This window comes from Peromyscus californicus, unplaced genomic scaffold (genome assembly GCF_007827085.1).
Source record: "Peromyscus californicus insignis strain IS unplaced genomic scaffold, ASM782708v3 Scaffold_5__1_contigs__length_169319896, whole genome shotgun sequence".
NCBI lineage: Eukaryota > Metazoa > Chordata > Mammalia > Rodentia > Cricetidae > Peromyscus > Peromyscus californicus.
The window spans coordinates 49,201,047-49,214,384 of NW_026294573.1; the positions used below are offsets into that span (position 1 = coordinate 49,201,047).

Here is a 13,338-nt window from a genome sequence, read left to right on the forward strand (position 1 = left end):
TTGCCTTTGAAAAAAAAAGTGTCTGTATCTAGGTCCCTGGCAGTGATTTGCCTCTGGGAGGGCCAGCAATCTATTTAATGACTCCATTGACGTCAATCGCATAACTGAAATACTTACTAACATGCATGATTCCAGCTTTCAGGGGGAGGGGATGGATGGCGTCTCTCAGCAGCTCGAAAACGTGATATGGAATCATGAGGAACGGACTTGGCTCTTTCTGCAAGTACCGAGGGACTAGATGCTGCTGGTCCCCCAGATCCCATTTAATATGAGAAAAAGTTTTCCTGCTAAATGAAGAAATTAATTCTGAACAAGTCAAAGCGGCCATTAATAAGCAAGACATTATTTTTGGCCGTGTTTGCTCAAAGGAAACATTTTAACCATTCAGAATTCAGCTGACACACTAATGATTTTGTAGTTACCCATACTTAATTTTAGACATATATGAAATAATTGCAAATCAATGCAGACAGCTCAGTGTTTGTGTTCTGGGGTAAACTTTTACAGGATGTCTATTTTAGACAAAGGAGTTTCTTTCAAACTGTTTAGGGAACTATACTGAGAATTGCCCAGTTTTTCTTGTGTAGTTCTATTCTACGATTTCATTTTGTATGCAGGCTCTTTACACATTCACAGTGTGTAATTATACAGATTGTCCCAGCAATTCAGGTCACACACATCGTTCTGAACACTGAAGAAAACGTCTGTCATTTTTATTTTCCCTTTTTCTTTTTGTGATTTCCTCCAGGATCTCCTTTATCCTGAGTGGTCAGAACCTTTGATAAGATGATTGATCTTATTTCTGTTTGCTCAGGCTGTAATCCTGCCTGATGCTTCTTCTTAATGCAGAAACCAAGCAAAGGTTCGACTTGGGCTAACCTTCCTTTCTAGTCATCTGACATGGATCGGATTGGCTTTCAAGCCATAGTTGTCCTCAGAGGGCCTCAGGGGGACCTCTGCCTGTCTACACCAGTCCCTCTCTCATCCTAGACCCAGGGAGTTTTAGCAAAGCCTTGACTTTCCGTGTGTTGTTCGGGGTCAGAGAGAGAGTACTGAGCCTCCGCTCTACTTCTTAAACAAAATGTACATCTGGTACATCTACGGAGATCTCAGAAACAGTCAAAACCAAGTGAAGACACATGAGGAGTCATGTGGAGAAATGGGTTTCCTGAGAGGAGGCCTCTTCTTCGCTTTATCAGCTGGTAGCATCATCCCTTCCAGTGTGGCCCAGAAGCCTATTAGAAGACATGGGCTCCCCGGAGCCTGGGAAGAACCTTAATTAAGGCTGTTGCTTGGAGAGGTCAGCACATTTCACGCTTTACTGGAAGACTTATGCTTCCTCATCCTATTTCTCCAAATACATTCTTTCCTTGAAATATATTTTAATTGACTCCTGTTGAAAATCACCACAGTTCATGCTGCAGACACTCAAGCTGAGACAGACGCTGTGTCTGCAGCAGTCTGGCCTGGAGACCTCCAGGCAGTTAGTTCTTCGGTTATCTCGTCAGCATGGTTGGTTGCTATTTCGGATGATCCATCTACTTCTGGGTTACTTTAAAAATATAAGGTCTGTTACAAGTGGTGATCTTCACAATTTGTACAGCCACTGGTACATTTCAGAAAAAAATGTTATCATAGGACACCCTACTTCACACGTCCCTCTGGCAGTTACAAAATTCTATATAGGATACATCTTGCTGTAAATCAAGTCATTTATGTGACTCAGAGGTGAGAGTTACTAAGAGCAATACTTCTCTGATCCTTTTGTATAGAAAAAACCCTTCTGCAAAGGCTGTGGCCACTTAGTAATTTATCTTCTCAGTAGGTTCTTTAATGACATAGTCAAAAGCATGGATGAGATGCATGAAAGAGCTTAGGACAGAGGGTGTGGGGACAGTTGGACAGTTGGACATAATCACATGAATACAAACTGATTCATCTTTTCAATTATCTTATTTGTTTGCAGTCTTCCATTTTGAATATGACCAGGTGAAAGAATTTGGGTTCCTGCCTTGTTTTAGACTTTTCTTTCTTTTATTCATTTTTCCCTTTTTGTTTCAAGGCTATCCAGAAAGAGCCAAGAATTTACACATTCAAAAGAAAGTGATTGTGTTATACAAGTTGAGCTGCTCATGAACCTCAGCCTTAGGATTTTCAACACACTCAAGAGGATTTCCCGTGACTTCCCAAACCTGTGTGCACAGGCTTCAGAACTGCTCATTCTGGGCTCATCCCTCCATTATTGTATGGTGGGTGGCTTTCCCACATCATTGGCAAAATGTCACCTTCTGAGGCATTACCCTTTCTAACCTGCATGAACACACTGACACCTGAGCAGTTACCAAATTCACCCCAATACCTTCTAATTTCAACACAGTAAGTGATACAGCTTATGAGAAAAAAGAAAAAACCAGAAGTGAGTACTTTCCCTAGACACAGAGATATTGGCTCATCATTACCTTTATGAGACCATTCCTTTAAATAAAGTCCAACTTGTACGTAGTTCTGACTAGTTTGACATTTACCCTGTTCCTACCATGCAGAAATAATTTACCACACTGTGACCTCCAAGAGATGAGAAATGTGCAGCCTGTGCCTTCAGGAGCTTGGGTTCCCAGTGGAAGAGGTATACAACTGAGGAATCATAGCGCATCCGCAATTAGTTTGTTGCCATAGCACGGAACAGGAGAAATTACGAAAAATAAAAAAGACTGAGCTTTTCTGTTGAGCCCCAAGAGCTGAGAATCTCCTTGGTCCAACAGTGGGAGGGAAGGTAAACAGACGTATACCAGGAGGCTTTTTTCACACCGAGGGATTGCCTCACCCAAAGTTCCAATTGTTCAGTAACAATCATAGTCAGTGTAGGAATCTCACCTGGATTTGGAGAATTCACTTTTACAGAGGATCACATTTCATTGATATGAAGGAAGAAGCAGCAGAAGAGGAAGAGAAGGAGGAAAAAGAGGAGGAAGAAAAGGCAAGGAGGAGAATAGGAAGGGGAGGGGAGAATGAGGAGGAGGAAGAAGCTGCAGAGGAGCCATCTTCTAAATTCTAAATTCTGGCTTCTCCTACTTGCTTCCATACAGTCGAAGTCAGTCAGGCTTTGCTGACACAGTACATTGTTGCTGGATGTGTTCAAGCTATCATCTTGTACTTCTTAAACCTTATATTTCTATCAAAATATATCAGTTCAAATTCAGCACTTCTTAATAAATGCCTTGATTTTCTTTTTATGAAAACTTAATGTTCTAAAGCATATTCCAGAGCACCATGCTGTTTGCTCAGAGCCATGGATATTTCATTCCACTTTCAAGCTTCTATTTAAACACACCTCTTTGTCATATGCTGATAAATATTAAAATAACAGGAAAAATCTGCCCGACTTATTTAAGCTGATAATAAGAACAAAACACGGGATGTGTGTCTCCTCCCTCCTCTCCTAACTGTGGTTAACCGTTGAGAAGATTTTGAAACCAGCAATTATGTAATAATTGGTACCACCACAGTCTCTTCCCGAAGAAAACCCGGGACTGTTGTAGTTTGCCACAAAGACAGACAAAAACAAATTGCCGTAAGTGGTATTGTTGCTTCTTTGCTCCATTGTTTCAAAAGCATTTAAGAAAAGCTCCCATTGCCAAGCTGGAGCCAATGTGCCAATAATCATAAAACATCTTTCAAACATTGTTTCAGCTAATGAGTTAATTTATAGACCCATAAGCACCATATAGCCTCCTGGTATACGTCTGTTTTTATTACAAGAGAAAGGAAATGTACTCTAAATATTCAAACTGGTGTCAGGAGCATGTTGGTGGAATTGGCAAACAAAACCAGCAAGGATGCCTCATGTGTAGGCCAATAAGATGAAACAGCAGCCGGTTCAGAATAGCTCCTTTGATCTCCCAGCATCCAGCACAGCCACACACTAAGACACTGCTCCATTCCTTTTTATACCTAACGGAAGTGGCCCATCAGCATGCTGAGGTTTTGAAGTCTGTGGGCAAAACACTGTTTACTTCTTTCTAGTTCATATCACAGGGCTCTGGTGTATACTCACCTTCCTTCATGTCTTTCTTTCATTTTTTGTTCTCCTTTTCTTTTCTTCTCAAAGTTTTAAAAACATATACCATAAATACTTCAGAAGCCAATGAGCAAATGGAGCCCACTTTCTTTGTTCCTTCGTTCAGAAGTTAGTCATTTACAACACTTCTGAGATACTTAGGGTCATCGTAGTAGGAGAGCACAACATCCAAAGGGGGAGAAGCTGAGTATTGGGGTGGTGGGGGCGGGAGACTAGCACTGTTAGATGTCAGGTGACCATGGTGAGTGCATCTGAGTTTTTCACAGCGTTTTGCTACACTCCCCTGCTCTAAGAGTAAGATGGGTTCAAGGGAGCAGAACTCAATGGACTTCAAAGCGGTCTCCTGAGTGGCTGCACGTGCTGTGACAAATACATGTGCAAGGGTGTTCCTTCACGGTAGCCTTTCCTCTCAGTAGATTTCAATACAAGAAGAGCAGATGCACAATATCGAAAGACAAGAGGAGCAAAGAGGGATGACCTCTGAGCGAAATGCTTTGTGACCCGGAAAGCACCTCTGGTTTCACTACCTGGCTAGGATACAGAGCAAGTTGTAGTTACAGCTGAGGCAAGGTGGGGAAACCATTCATGAGCCTTGGGGATCTCGGGCTCATGTGGGCACCCTGTGGGGGAATGTTTGAGGTTAGCACTCCTGGAGTTCACTGGGGTCAGCAGGCTGAGGTCAAGTTGCACTGTTGACGTAGGTTTGCTCCCTTCTCTCCTGGAAACAGCAGGACCACACATTGAATTGGGAAGGCCTAGGCATACACTTTGTTTGGAAGTATTTTAGTTTGGCTTCACTTGGGGTAAAGGTCCAATACATCTTTGAAAAAAGTCACCAAGAGGCATCCCAGTTACAGTGTTCATATAAATGCAGTTTTAAATAAGAAACACATTTATTGCTTGGGAAGATGGAGATAGGTCTCCGGGCCTACCTTGCAGGCTGACTCTGGAGACTGGAGCCTGACTAGCCGCTGGCGACCTCCTGTGGAAAAGCAGAAAAGGAGGCTGAGTATGCATGGACAAGCCCCCCACCCTTCCATGATTCCTGACTCCTGGGGAGATTTCCAGGGCATAGTGAGTAATCCAGTGACATAAGGCTATCTCCGGAAGGCAGGCTCCTGGAACATGGGCAGGTGATTGCAATTCCCTCACATCCAGATGGCCTGGAATTTCCCTCAGTATAGCATCAGGATGCTACAGCTCGCCAGGGAGGAAGTTGTTTACCTCAGGTCCCTTGGCAGCCCCTCCGCTTCAAGTTTTCTGTCACTGGAGTCTCTCAGAAAAGCAGACACTTGCTTAGGCCTCACTCCACTTATCAGCATGAATCCCAGTTCTTTGAGGACAGAAAATCACAGCCAGAGGAACTCTTAGAGAGTTATCAGTTCAGGACTCACACTTTTTTCACCTCAGGAAACTGAGATGTTTGAGAGGACAAATCGTTTGCCAAGTGCCACACACAGCAACTAGCTGCAGTGATCCGGGCTTCTTAATAGAGGCACTGGCTTTTCACGGAGGAAGGAGGGTTTCATTCTTACTCAAATCCTTACACCAAGAGGCAAGTGAAACAAACAAACAAACACATTTTCCATTAATAGTGCAACTTTCTATTTGTATGTGTATCTATGTGTGCGCAGGTGTGTGCATGTGTGCTTGTCCGTTTATGTAGGAGTGGGTGGAGGCCAGAGATGAAGTCAAAATGTTTTCCCCAAATACTTCTCCATCTAGTTTTTGAGACAGGGTCTCTCACTGAAGAGGGAACTTTTCTTTCTGGCTAGGCTGACTGGCCAGCAAGTCTCTGCCCCTCAGTGTTAGAGCTACAGGAACGTGCCATCATGCAGACTTTTCTTCTTAGATTCTCTCTTTTCTTTGCCTGACATTCCCTGGCCCTTTGCTGGTCTAATCATCCTTCTGGTGATTTGCAGAATTTCTCTGTTACACTCTCCCAGATTCCCAGTATATTGCTGGAGTCTCCCTGTAAAGGGATAGAGCAGTGATCTCAACTCCAGAGTACTCTACAAGGCAAATTAGAATATTTTGCTCCAGCTTGTTTCTGGTATTTAACAGACCTAAAGCAGTCTTGCCTCTGGGGTCCCATGCAATGGCCTGCAGTCAGCCCTGCTCCAGGGTCCCATGTAGTGGCCTGCAGTCAGCCCTGCCTCTGGGATTCTATTGCAGTGGTCTGCAGTCAGCCTTGCCTCTGGGGTTCTAATGCAGAGGTCTGCAATGGACAGATGGGTCTGTATTTCTGATAAGCTTCCAGATGCTGCTGACACTGATGGTCTCACATAGAAGCCCCTTCAGTAGCCCTGATAGCAAGAGTTTGCCCCACTGAGGAACAACAGGATGTTGCTGATGATCAAGAAAGAGATATAGGCCAAGTATTTCTGGGTGTAACTGTCCTGACATTAGTGAAGATACCCTAGAGAGAGAGACACTTGTGGCCTTTGGTTATCAGATGTACTGAGACGATGGACCCTAAGAAATTGGAATTTTCCCAGGGGGTTCATGCTGGAAGAGAGAGAAGACTGAGCCAACCAGAGAGTGAGCTTGTCTCTCTGAAGAGATCCACACAGTGCTGAGATCTGGTCAGATCACCTTACAAGACAGAGCCAGAGCTGAGACGATGATGGTGGATCAGTAATGGGCGGGACCACAACTTGACTAGAGCTAGTTAGTTATGGGCACCTCTTGCCTTCTATTTAAATCTAATTTTCCAATGAGGAGCCTGAAGATAGGCTTGTGTATATATGAGGGAGGAGGGTGCGAGTGAACTGTTTTATTTCTCTTCCCAGTGTTGTGACATTGAATAAATCTGTTTTTTTTTTCTGCTTTTTATTATCACTTGTCTCTTTAACTGGTGTGTTATGGATGGGTAGCATGCTACTCACCCTGGGCCCAGGCTTTGATGCTAACAAGCTCTGGTAACACAAATGAACATCAGTCTCATTTGGGGAGGTGTTTAATAAATACTTTTCCCATCTCGGAAGAATCCATTTTCATAAGTCTAGTGCAGGCCCTAAGGATCTGCATTTTAAAGTCCTCTTAGCATTCCTATGCACAGGCAGGTCTGAGGGAGAGGCCAAATTCTAAGTGATGGAGAAAGGCATGCAAGGCTGTTGCTGAGGAAGCCTCTGTCTATTGGTCAGCCACAGCAGTGACTTTTATTCCAGCCATCACATTCCCATGGGGATAAAAGAACTTATATGTAGCTCTTTTTCTCTAGCTGCAAGTCCGTGGACAGAGTCCACAGCCACCGTCAACGGACCAACAGGATGAGCCTGTGTGACTGGGTGGGCAAATCCTCATGCCATGATTGCTATTCTCTGCTGCATACTGTGCGTGTCGTTTCTCAGCTTCTTCTCCTGGGAGTGTTATCATTTTGCTTTAGGGATCAGGAGATGAAGACACACACTACAGCACACACAGTGATTTCTAACTGTCCGGGCAGGATTCAAAGCCAAGTATTTCTGAACTGGAAATGCTAGCTCCTTTCTCTATACCATTTGCTGAGCACTTCTGCACTACTACCAAGGGCTGTTTTTTGTTTTGCTTTGCAGGAAAGTTGAAGAATTCAATTCCAAACTCCTCAGCCCGGCATGCAAAGCCTTTTGAATTCCGTCCTCATCATATTTCTCTAGATTAGTGCTAGACCACCTCTCTGTCTGACAGTTCATCTCAGACCTGTGTGCTCTCAGGTATTTCATACTTCTCCCCTGTTGAACTCTAAAATTGTAATTAAAACTGTCTAATTAGGGTTTGATATATAACTCCCTAGATTAAAGGTAAACCTTATGTAGGCAAGGGAAGACTTGTTCACTACCGGGTCCTAGGATGGTCCCCGAGAAAGTCTTTATATGCCAACTACTCAGTGACACTTATTGAGGGGAATGCCGGATGAACACATGCATGAAAAATTGATGTCCACTTTGCTCAGGCCAAAGTTGGTTTCTTCTTTTGCTTTGACCTCATCCTGCTCCTTTCTTGCTGATGCTCAGGCCATTCTTCTGTTGGAGAAACTCTCCCCATACTAAATATCACCTACCTCTGAAGATTACAAATCTCCTTCAAAACGAAACTATATTCTTAATTGAAAATGGTCCCTCATGTTGCCATGGTGCTTTATCTATACCAGAAGTTCATTTTCTAATGTGATGATTTTCATATGTGCGAACATTATCTCCACCACGGACTCCATGACCTGCTTGCAGTAGGATCCAGTTTGACCTCTTTTTCTTTTTGAATCTTTTGTAGGACCCACCAACTTCCTGGCAAGCAGTAGGAATTTCCAAACTACTGGTGGACTATTGACCAAATCAGTCATCGATAAGGAAATATTATGAAGATGCCAACACACTAACTGGATGTCTCGGCTTTCATCTGTTCATATGCAGTCTTGGTTCCTGGGCTTCCCACTATGCATGCTTTATCATATTGCAGTGGTGGCCTTGTTGACATCTGGCTCAGTGGCTAACTCATCTGTGTCATTTGGGACTGTGCTCAGGCAGTCCTGCACACACTCTGCTGTGAGTGGCCCCCACCTGCGCTATATAGTTTCCTACACTTCATTATCACACTGTAATGCAACCCCCCATCTGCCCAGCTCTCTCTTCAGCACAATTATAAGGAATGCAAGGAAAGACTGAGTCTCATTCCTAGTCGCAGCCCTGCAGGCTGGCATGGCATTTGAGTGATGCACATTTCACTGCGTACCCAGTGGGTTCACAGGAAGACTGGACTCTGAATCTTGCATATCTTCCAGAGTTCTCTGGGAGGCTTTTGTGAAAGGAGACTGTGAACTAGGTGTTCTTAAAATGTCAGAAACATCTACTTTCTTAGTAGCATGGCTACTCATATTATGCAATTCTTTCTGTAATTTCTTGGAAATTACACATTATGTAAATTCTTTTGTCTTGGAAGTTATTTTGGGAAAGTATGGCCTTTACTGAAAGTTGTTAGTTCAGATAAACATCCCTGTGTAGGAGAAAAAGAAAGGGCCATGCTTATTCGGCTTTATGACTTCTCTTGATAAGTGGTCCAAAAAGGAGGCCCAGTACACTTTAATGAATGGATGACTTCCGGAAACCACATTATTGTTGGTAAGACAGGAGACTACCAGCCAGAAAACTGATGGGCTCAGGGGAGAACAATCTCTGCTGCCTGCTTTCCCTCGGTCTCTAACTTATAAAAGAATGGGAGAAAGTTCTTTACCTGGCTGCTGAAGATGTTGATAGGAATGGGGAAGGTGACTTGGCCACAGTAGTTAATGCTGAATTGTGTAGTGGAGGGAGAACTGGGCTGCAGTAGAAGCAGGAATCTTCCCAGTCCTGAGTCTGGCACCTTCCACTAATGTAGTCCCTGGCAGCTCACTCAACCTCAGTTTCTTTCTTACTTGGGGAAAGCAGGCAGCAACTACTATTTCCTGATGATTTACAGTGTGTGAGGTCTTGTATGAGGGGCTCCCATATATTTCCTCACTTACTTGGAGGAAATTTGGCTAGGTATTTTCCATATCTAAGTGTTCAAGATTTTATGATTCTCAGCTAATTTAAACCCCATGCCAAAATATATAAAGCTCTGAAAGACATTCCAGATATACACTAAAGAAGATGGTTATTAATGTTTTCCAAAGAATGTGTACCTTCTGGTCGAATTATGCCTTTGAAGAATTTCGAATGCAAAGATGACATGGTTCCCTGGTTGTCACACATATCAGTGGTTCTTGACGGATGATGGAGGCAGACATCTCGGTTACTGAGTGGTGAGTACTCTCACCATCACATTGGTCTTTTGGAAGCCATCAAGTGCTTCGGGGAAATGTTTCTGAATTAACAACCCCAAATGAAAGCTACAGTTTTCAAAATTAACTCCTGGGACAAGGGAAGTGTAGGTTTTAATTTGCAGCCAAGAAATACAGGCCTGATCCCCCATTTCATTAAGGTGCAAGGGAACCTCCTCAGCAGAAACTTTAAGATTTTCACCCTTTGGGTGGCAAAGCTCCGGCAGACAATGGGCTGCTTTATCCAGAGCAAAGAGCCAAAAGATAAAAGAAACCGTAACTTAGGAGAAGTATAGTTCTATGTGGGAGTTCCTTTTCACATCATAAACCACACTAGCCAGATGTCTCATGAAAACCACTCCAAGGACATAATTACTGCTTAAATGCTACATTCAAGACAGGGAGTGGCACCCTGGAACCCACGTTAAATATCCCAGAAAGCAACTTCTAAATTCCATGGATCTTACAGCTTCAATTGTTAACATAAGCTAATGCATGTGGGTGGGATGGGGGATGCGCTCTGTAGGCCATGTGCACCCCTGGTAGACAATCTCATCTTCACTTCCTTCTCTTATTTGTTGATGGGTACTGGTTACCTAGCAATAGAGTGAAAGTGTATCAATGGACCCTCAACTCTCCAACCTACCACTGCCATGCTGCTCCATTTGTGGCTTAAATAAACCCAACACTCAGGTCTTAGGCAGAGCTACACAGAGGCACTGCTCCTCTTGGGGAAGCTCTTGAGAATCTGCCTTTTCATAAATTTTTGTCCCCTGATGTTGATTATAAAGAGATACTTGAAATAACCAAGCTGAGGATAGTAGCTCACACTTATACCCTCAGTGCTTCAGAAGCTGAGAAAGAAGGATTGCCATGAGTTTGAGACCAGCCTGAGCCACATAGTAAGGTAGTGAATTCCAGGTCAGTCGGGGCTAGAGAAGGACACCTATCTCAAAATAAAATAATCAAAAGCCTTGAGATAAATAGCAAGACTAACTCTATAAAATACAGATGTGGAGCTGCAGAAGATCAGTAAATGAAGATGGCTAACTGCTGGAGATAAACTCCCTTATAAATATGGCTTGTCTTGGACCAATGTGACATGATGGGTCATGATTTGAGAGCTGGTCCTCAGTCTGAGAATGATAATGTCTCTAGATCTATTCTATATTTGACATTTAGGGTCTCAAGATACTTGATCCCTGGAACTTTGTGTGATTCAGAACATACATGGCTATCTGAAGACCCAGTTCTTCAGAAAATTATCTTCAATGTATTAATCAGCAGGGCTAGGCTGTCTTCAATACTACCCACAGAGGAGGAACACCCACACTCATGCTAACAAAAAGCATTGAGAACACCATGTGTACCCACTTCTCCTGGGATCTGTGTAACATATTGGTTTGGCCCCAGGCATCGTCACTCATCCCTTCTTCCTGTCACCACCTGTGACATTCTAACTAGGTGCTTCTTTCCTAAAGAGACTGGCTTAGTTAATGTTTGCTTTTAGCCTCTCTGATGGCCTTCTGTTTCAGAAGTTGCTCCTACATAACTGTTCAAGCCATCCAGGCTTTCTTTCTGCACCCAGAGTACTCAACAGTTGTCCTGAATAAGAGGGCACAGCATTGAGAGTTGGGATGTTGTGTTCAAGGACAACAGCTGCTCGCTAGAAGCTGTGCAGTTGGTCACATTCAGGTCATTAATCTCACCCTGTCTTGATTCCTTACCCATAAAGTGGAAGTAATAATATCTGTCACAACTACTGCTTGTGGGTATCATTGCTGAGATAATTGATATGAATACCCTTCTAGGTTCAACAAGGTAAGTTCTCAATTATAATAGCTCACAGCTACTGTGTATATGCCACTTTGAGAGCTTTATGAATATTAAGTCATTTAATCCTCATAATAACCTCATCTTATAGTTTAGGAAACAGAAAACCAGAGAAGATAATTAACTTGTTCTTGTATATGATTCCCAAGCAGTAGAAATATATGATGTGGCCAACATGAATAGTCACAGAAACCAATTACGTGGAGAACAATACACAAGGGTAAGGAAATTTCTAAACTTCCCAGAAATTTTCTAAATAATTAGTGATCTATCTTGTAATAGTTATTCATTCAGAAACACACATTCACACATAGACACATGAGATGTTTATGAAGCATAAAATATGTGTCAGACATTCTACCACAGTCTAGTGATGGGCAAAGATCCATAAAGACAGTGTGAGAGGTTATTAGCATACTGTTAGGCAAAAAGGAGACCACTCAGGTAGAGTTGGCAGGGTCAGCATATTGAGAAAGATGCTACTCATCATAACAGATGTCCAGATATGGCCAGGCAGACTGTAGAAGGTAGGAGGAGACAGTTCAGGCAGAGAGAGTCCATGATCAGGATAGAGAGGAATAGACAGAAAACTGCCAGACCTTGGCTGCTGAACACAAGCCTGTGTGGCTGGAGACATGATCTGACTGCTCACCGATTAATCACAGCCACTTCCTGTTAGAACATAAGCTGTGAAAGGGCAGAGACCTTGTCTGTGTGGACCACTATGAGATCATCAGTGCTTGGTATAAAGTGAATGGCCAGTAAGTATTTGTGTAATTGAGTACGTGCATGAATGGACGAACGGTATGCATGAAATAAATACTGGTGGAATGGATTAATCAATGAATAAACAGGACACAAGCTCCAAAACTAGGCCTTCAGGTTCCACGTATTGTCTGTGTGTCCCTGCATGTTGAGGATTTCAGATTTGCTTTCTGGTTAGGTTTCAGATTCTAGAATATCTTCATTTACATGTTGAGAAATCTTAGGGAAGAGAATCAAGACTAAATAGAAAATTCATTTGTTTCACACACACTTTCCACAAATAACTTGATGGTAATCTTACACAATATTTTTAATGAAACTATGTACAGCCTATCACCGGAGGCCAGATATGGATCTTTTAATTCTTGGCATCATATCAGAATTCAAAGAGCCTGAATTTTGGATTTTTAGATTAGGAATGCTCAACTCTTACTTGTTCTAAATATAATACAACTAACTTTGCACCACCACATTAACTTAATCTGGATTGTGAGGCATCTTAGATAGAATGCATAAGCATCTACACTTGATCTTAAAGACTGGTTTACTGCAAGGCCCAGGCAGGAGAGAGACTTGATCACACAAATAGCATGGAAGAAAATGCACTCTGGTGGGAGCCTGCAGAACAGTTGGTGAGAGACCGTGGTGGGAGAGATTCTGCAGGGGCATGCAACTTCCTCTCGCAAGGAGGCTTAAGTACAAACCACAGGACAGTGAGAGGAAATTAGGAATTGTTGCAAATTCGGCTTTAACCTTGGTTTGCATCATCTACTTTTTCAGAATCTGGATGAAGGTAAACAAATGACAGATGTATAGCTTCAGGAAGACTTTGGAGATAATGCTGCGGTGTCTACTGACTGAAAAGCTGGGAGAGTCAAGCTTTAGA

General features: G+C 42.9%; 1 protein-coding gene across 5 annotated transcripts in view; it reads right to left on the minus strand.

The window, feature by feature from the left end:
- Positions 1 to 13,338, minus strand: part of Pde4b (phosphodiesterase 4B) — a 540,007-nt gene that overhangs the window by 95,537 nt on the left and 431,132 nt on the right. For all 5 annotated transcript variants that reach the window (XM_052715738.1, XM_052715739.1, XM_052715740.1 and 2 more), the window contains one exon: positions 5,011 to 5,060. In XM_052715738.1, coding sequence (XP_052571698.1) covers positions 5,011 to 5,060 — 50 coding nt within the window. The remainder of the gene's footprint in view (positions 1 to 5,010; positions 5,061 to 13,338) is intronic.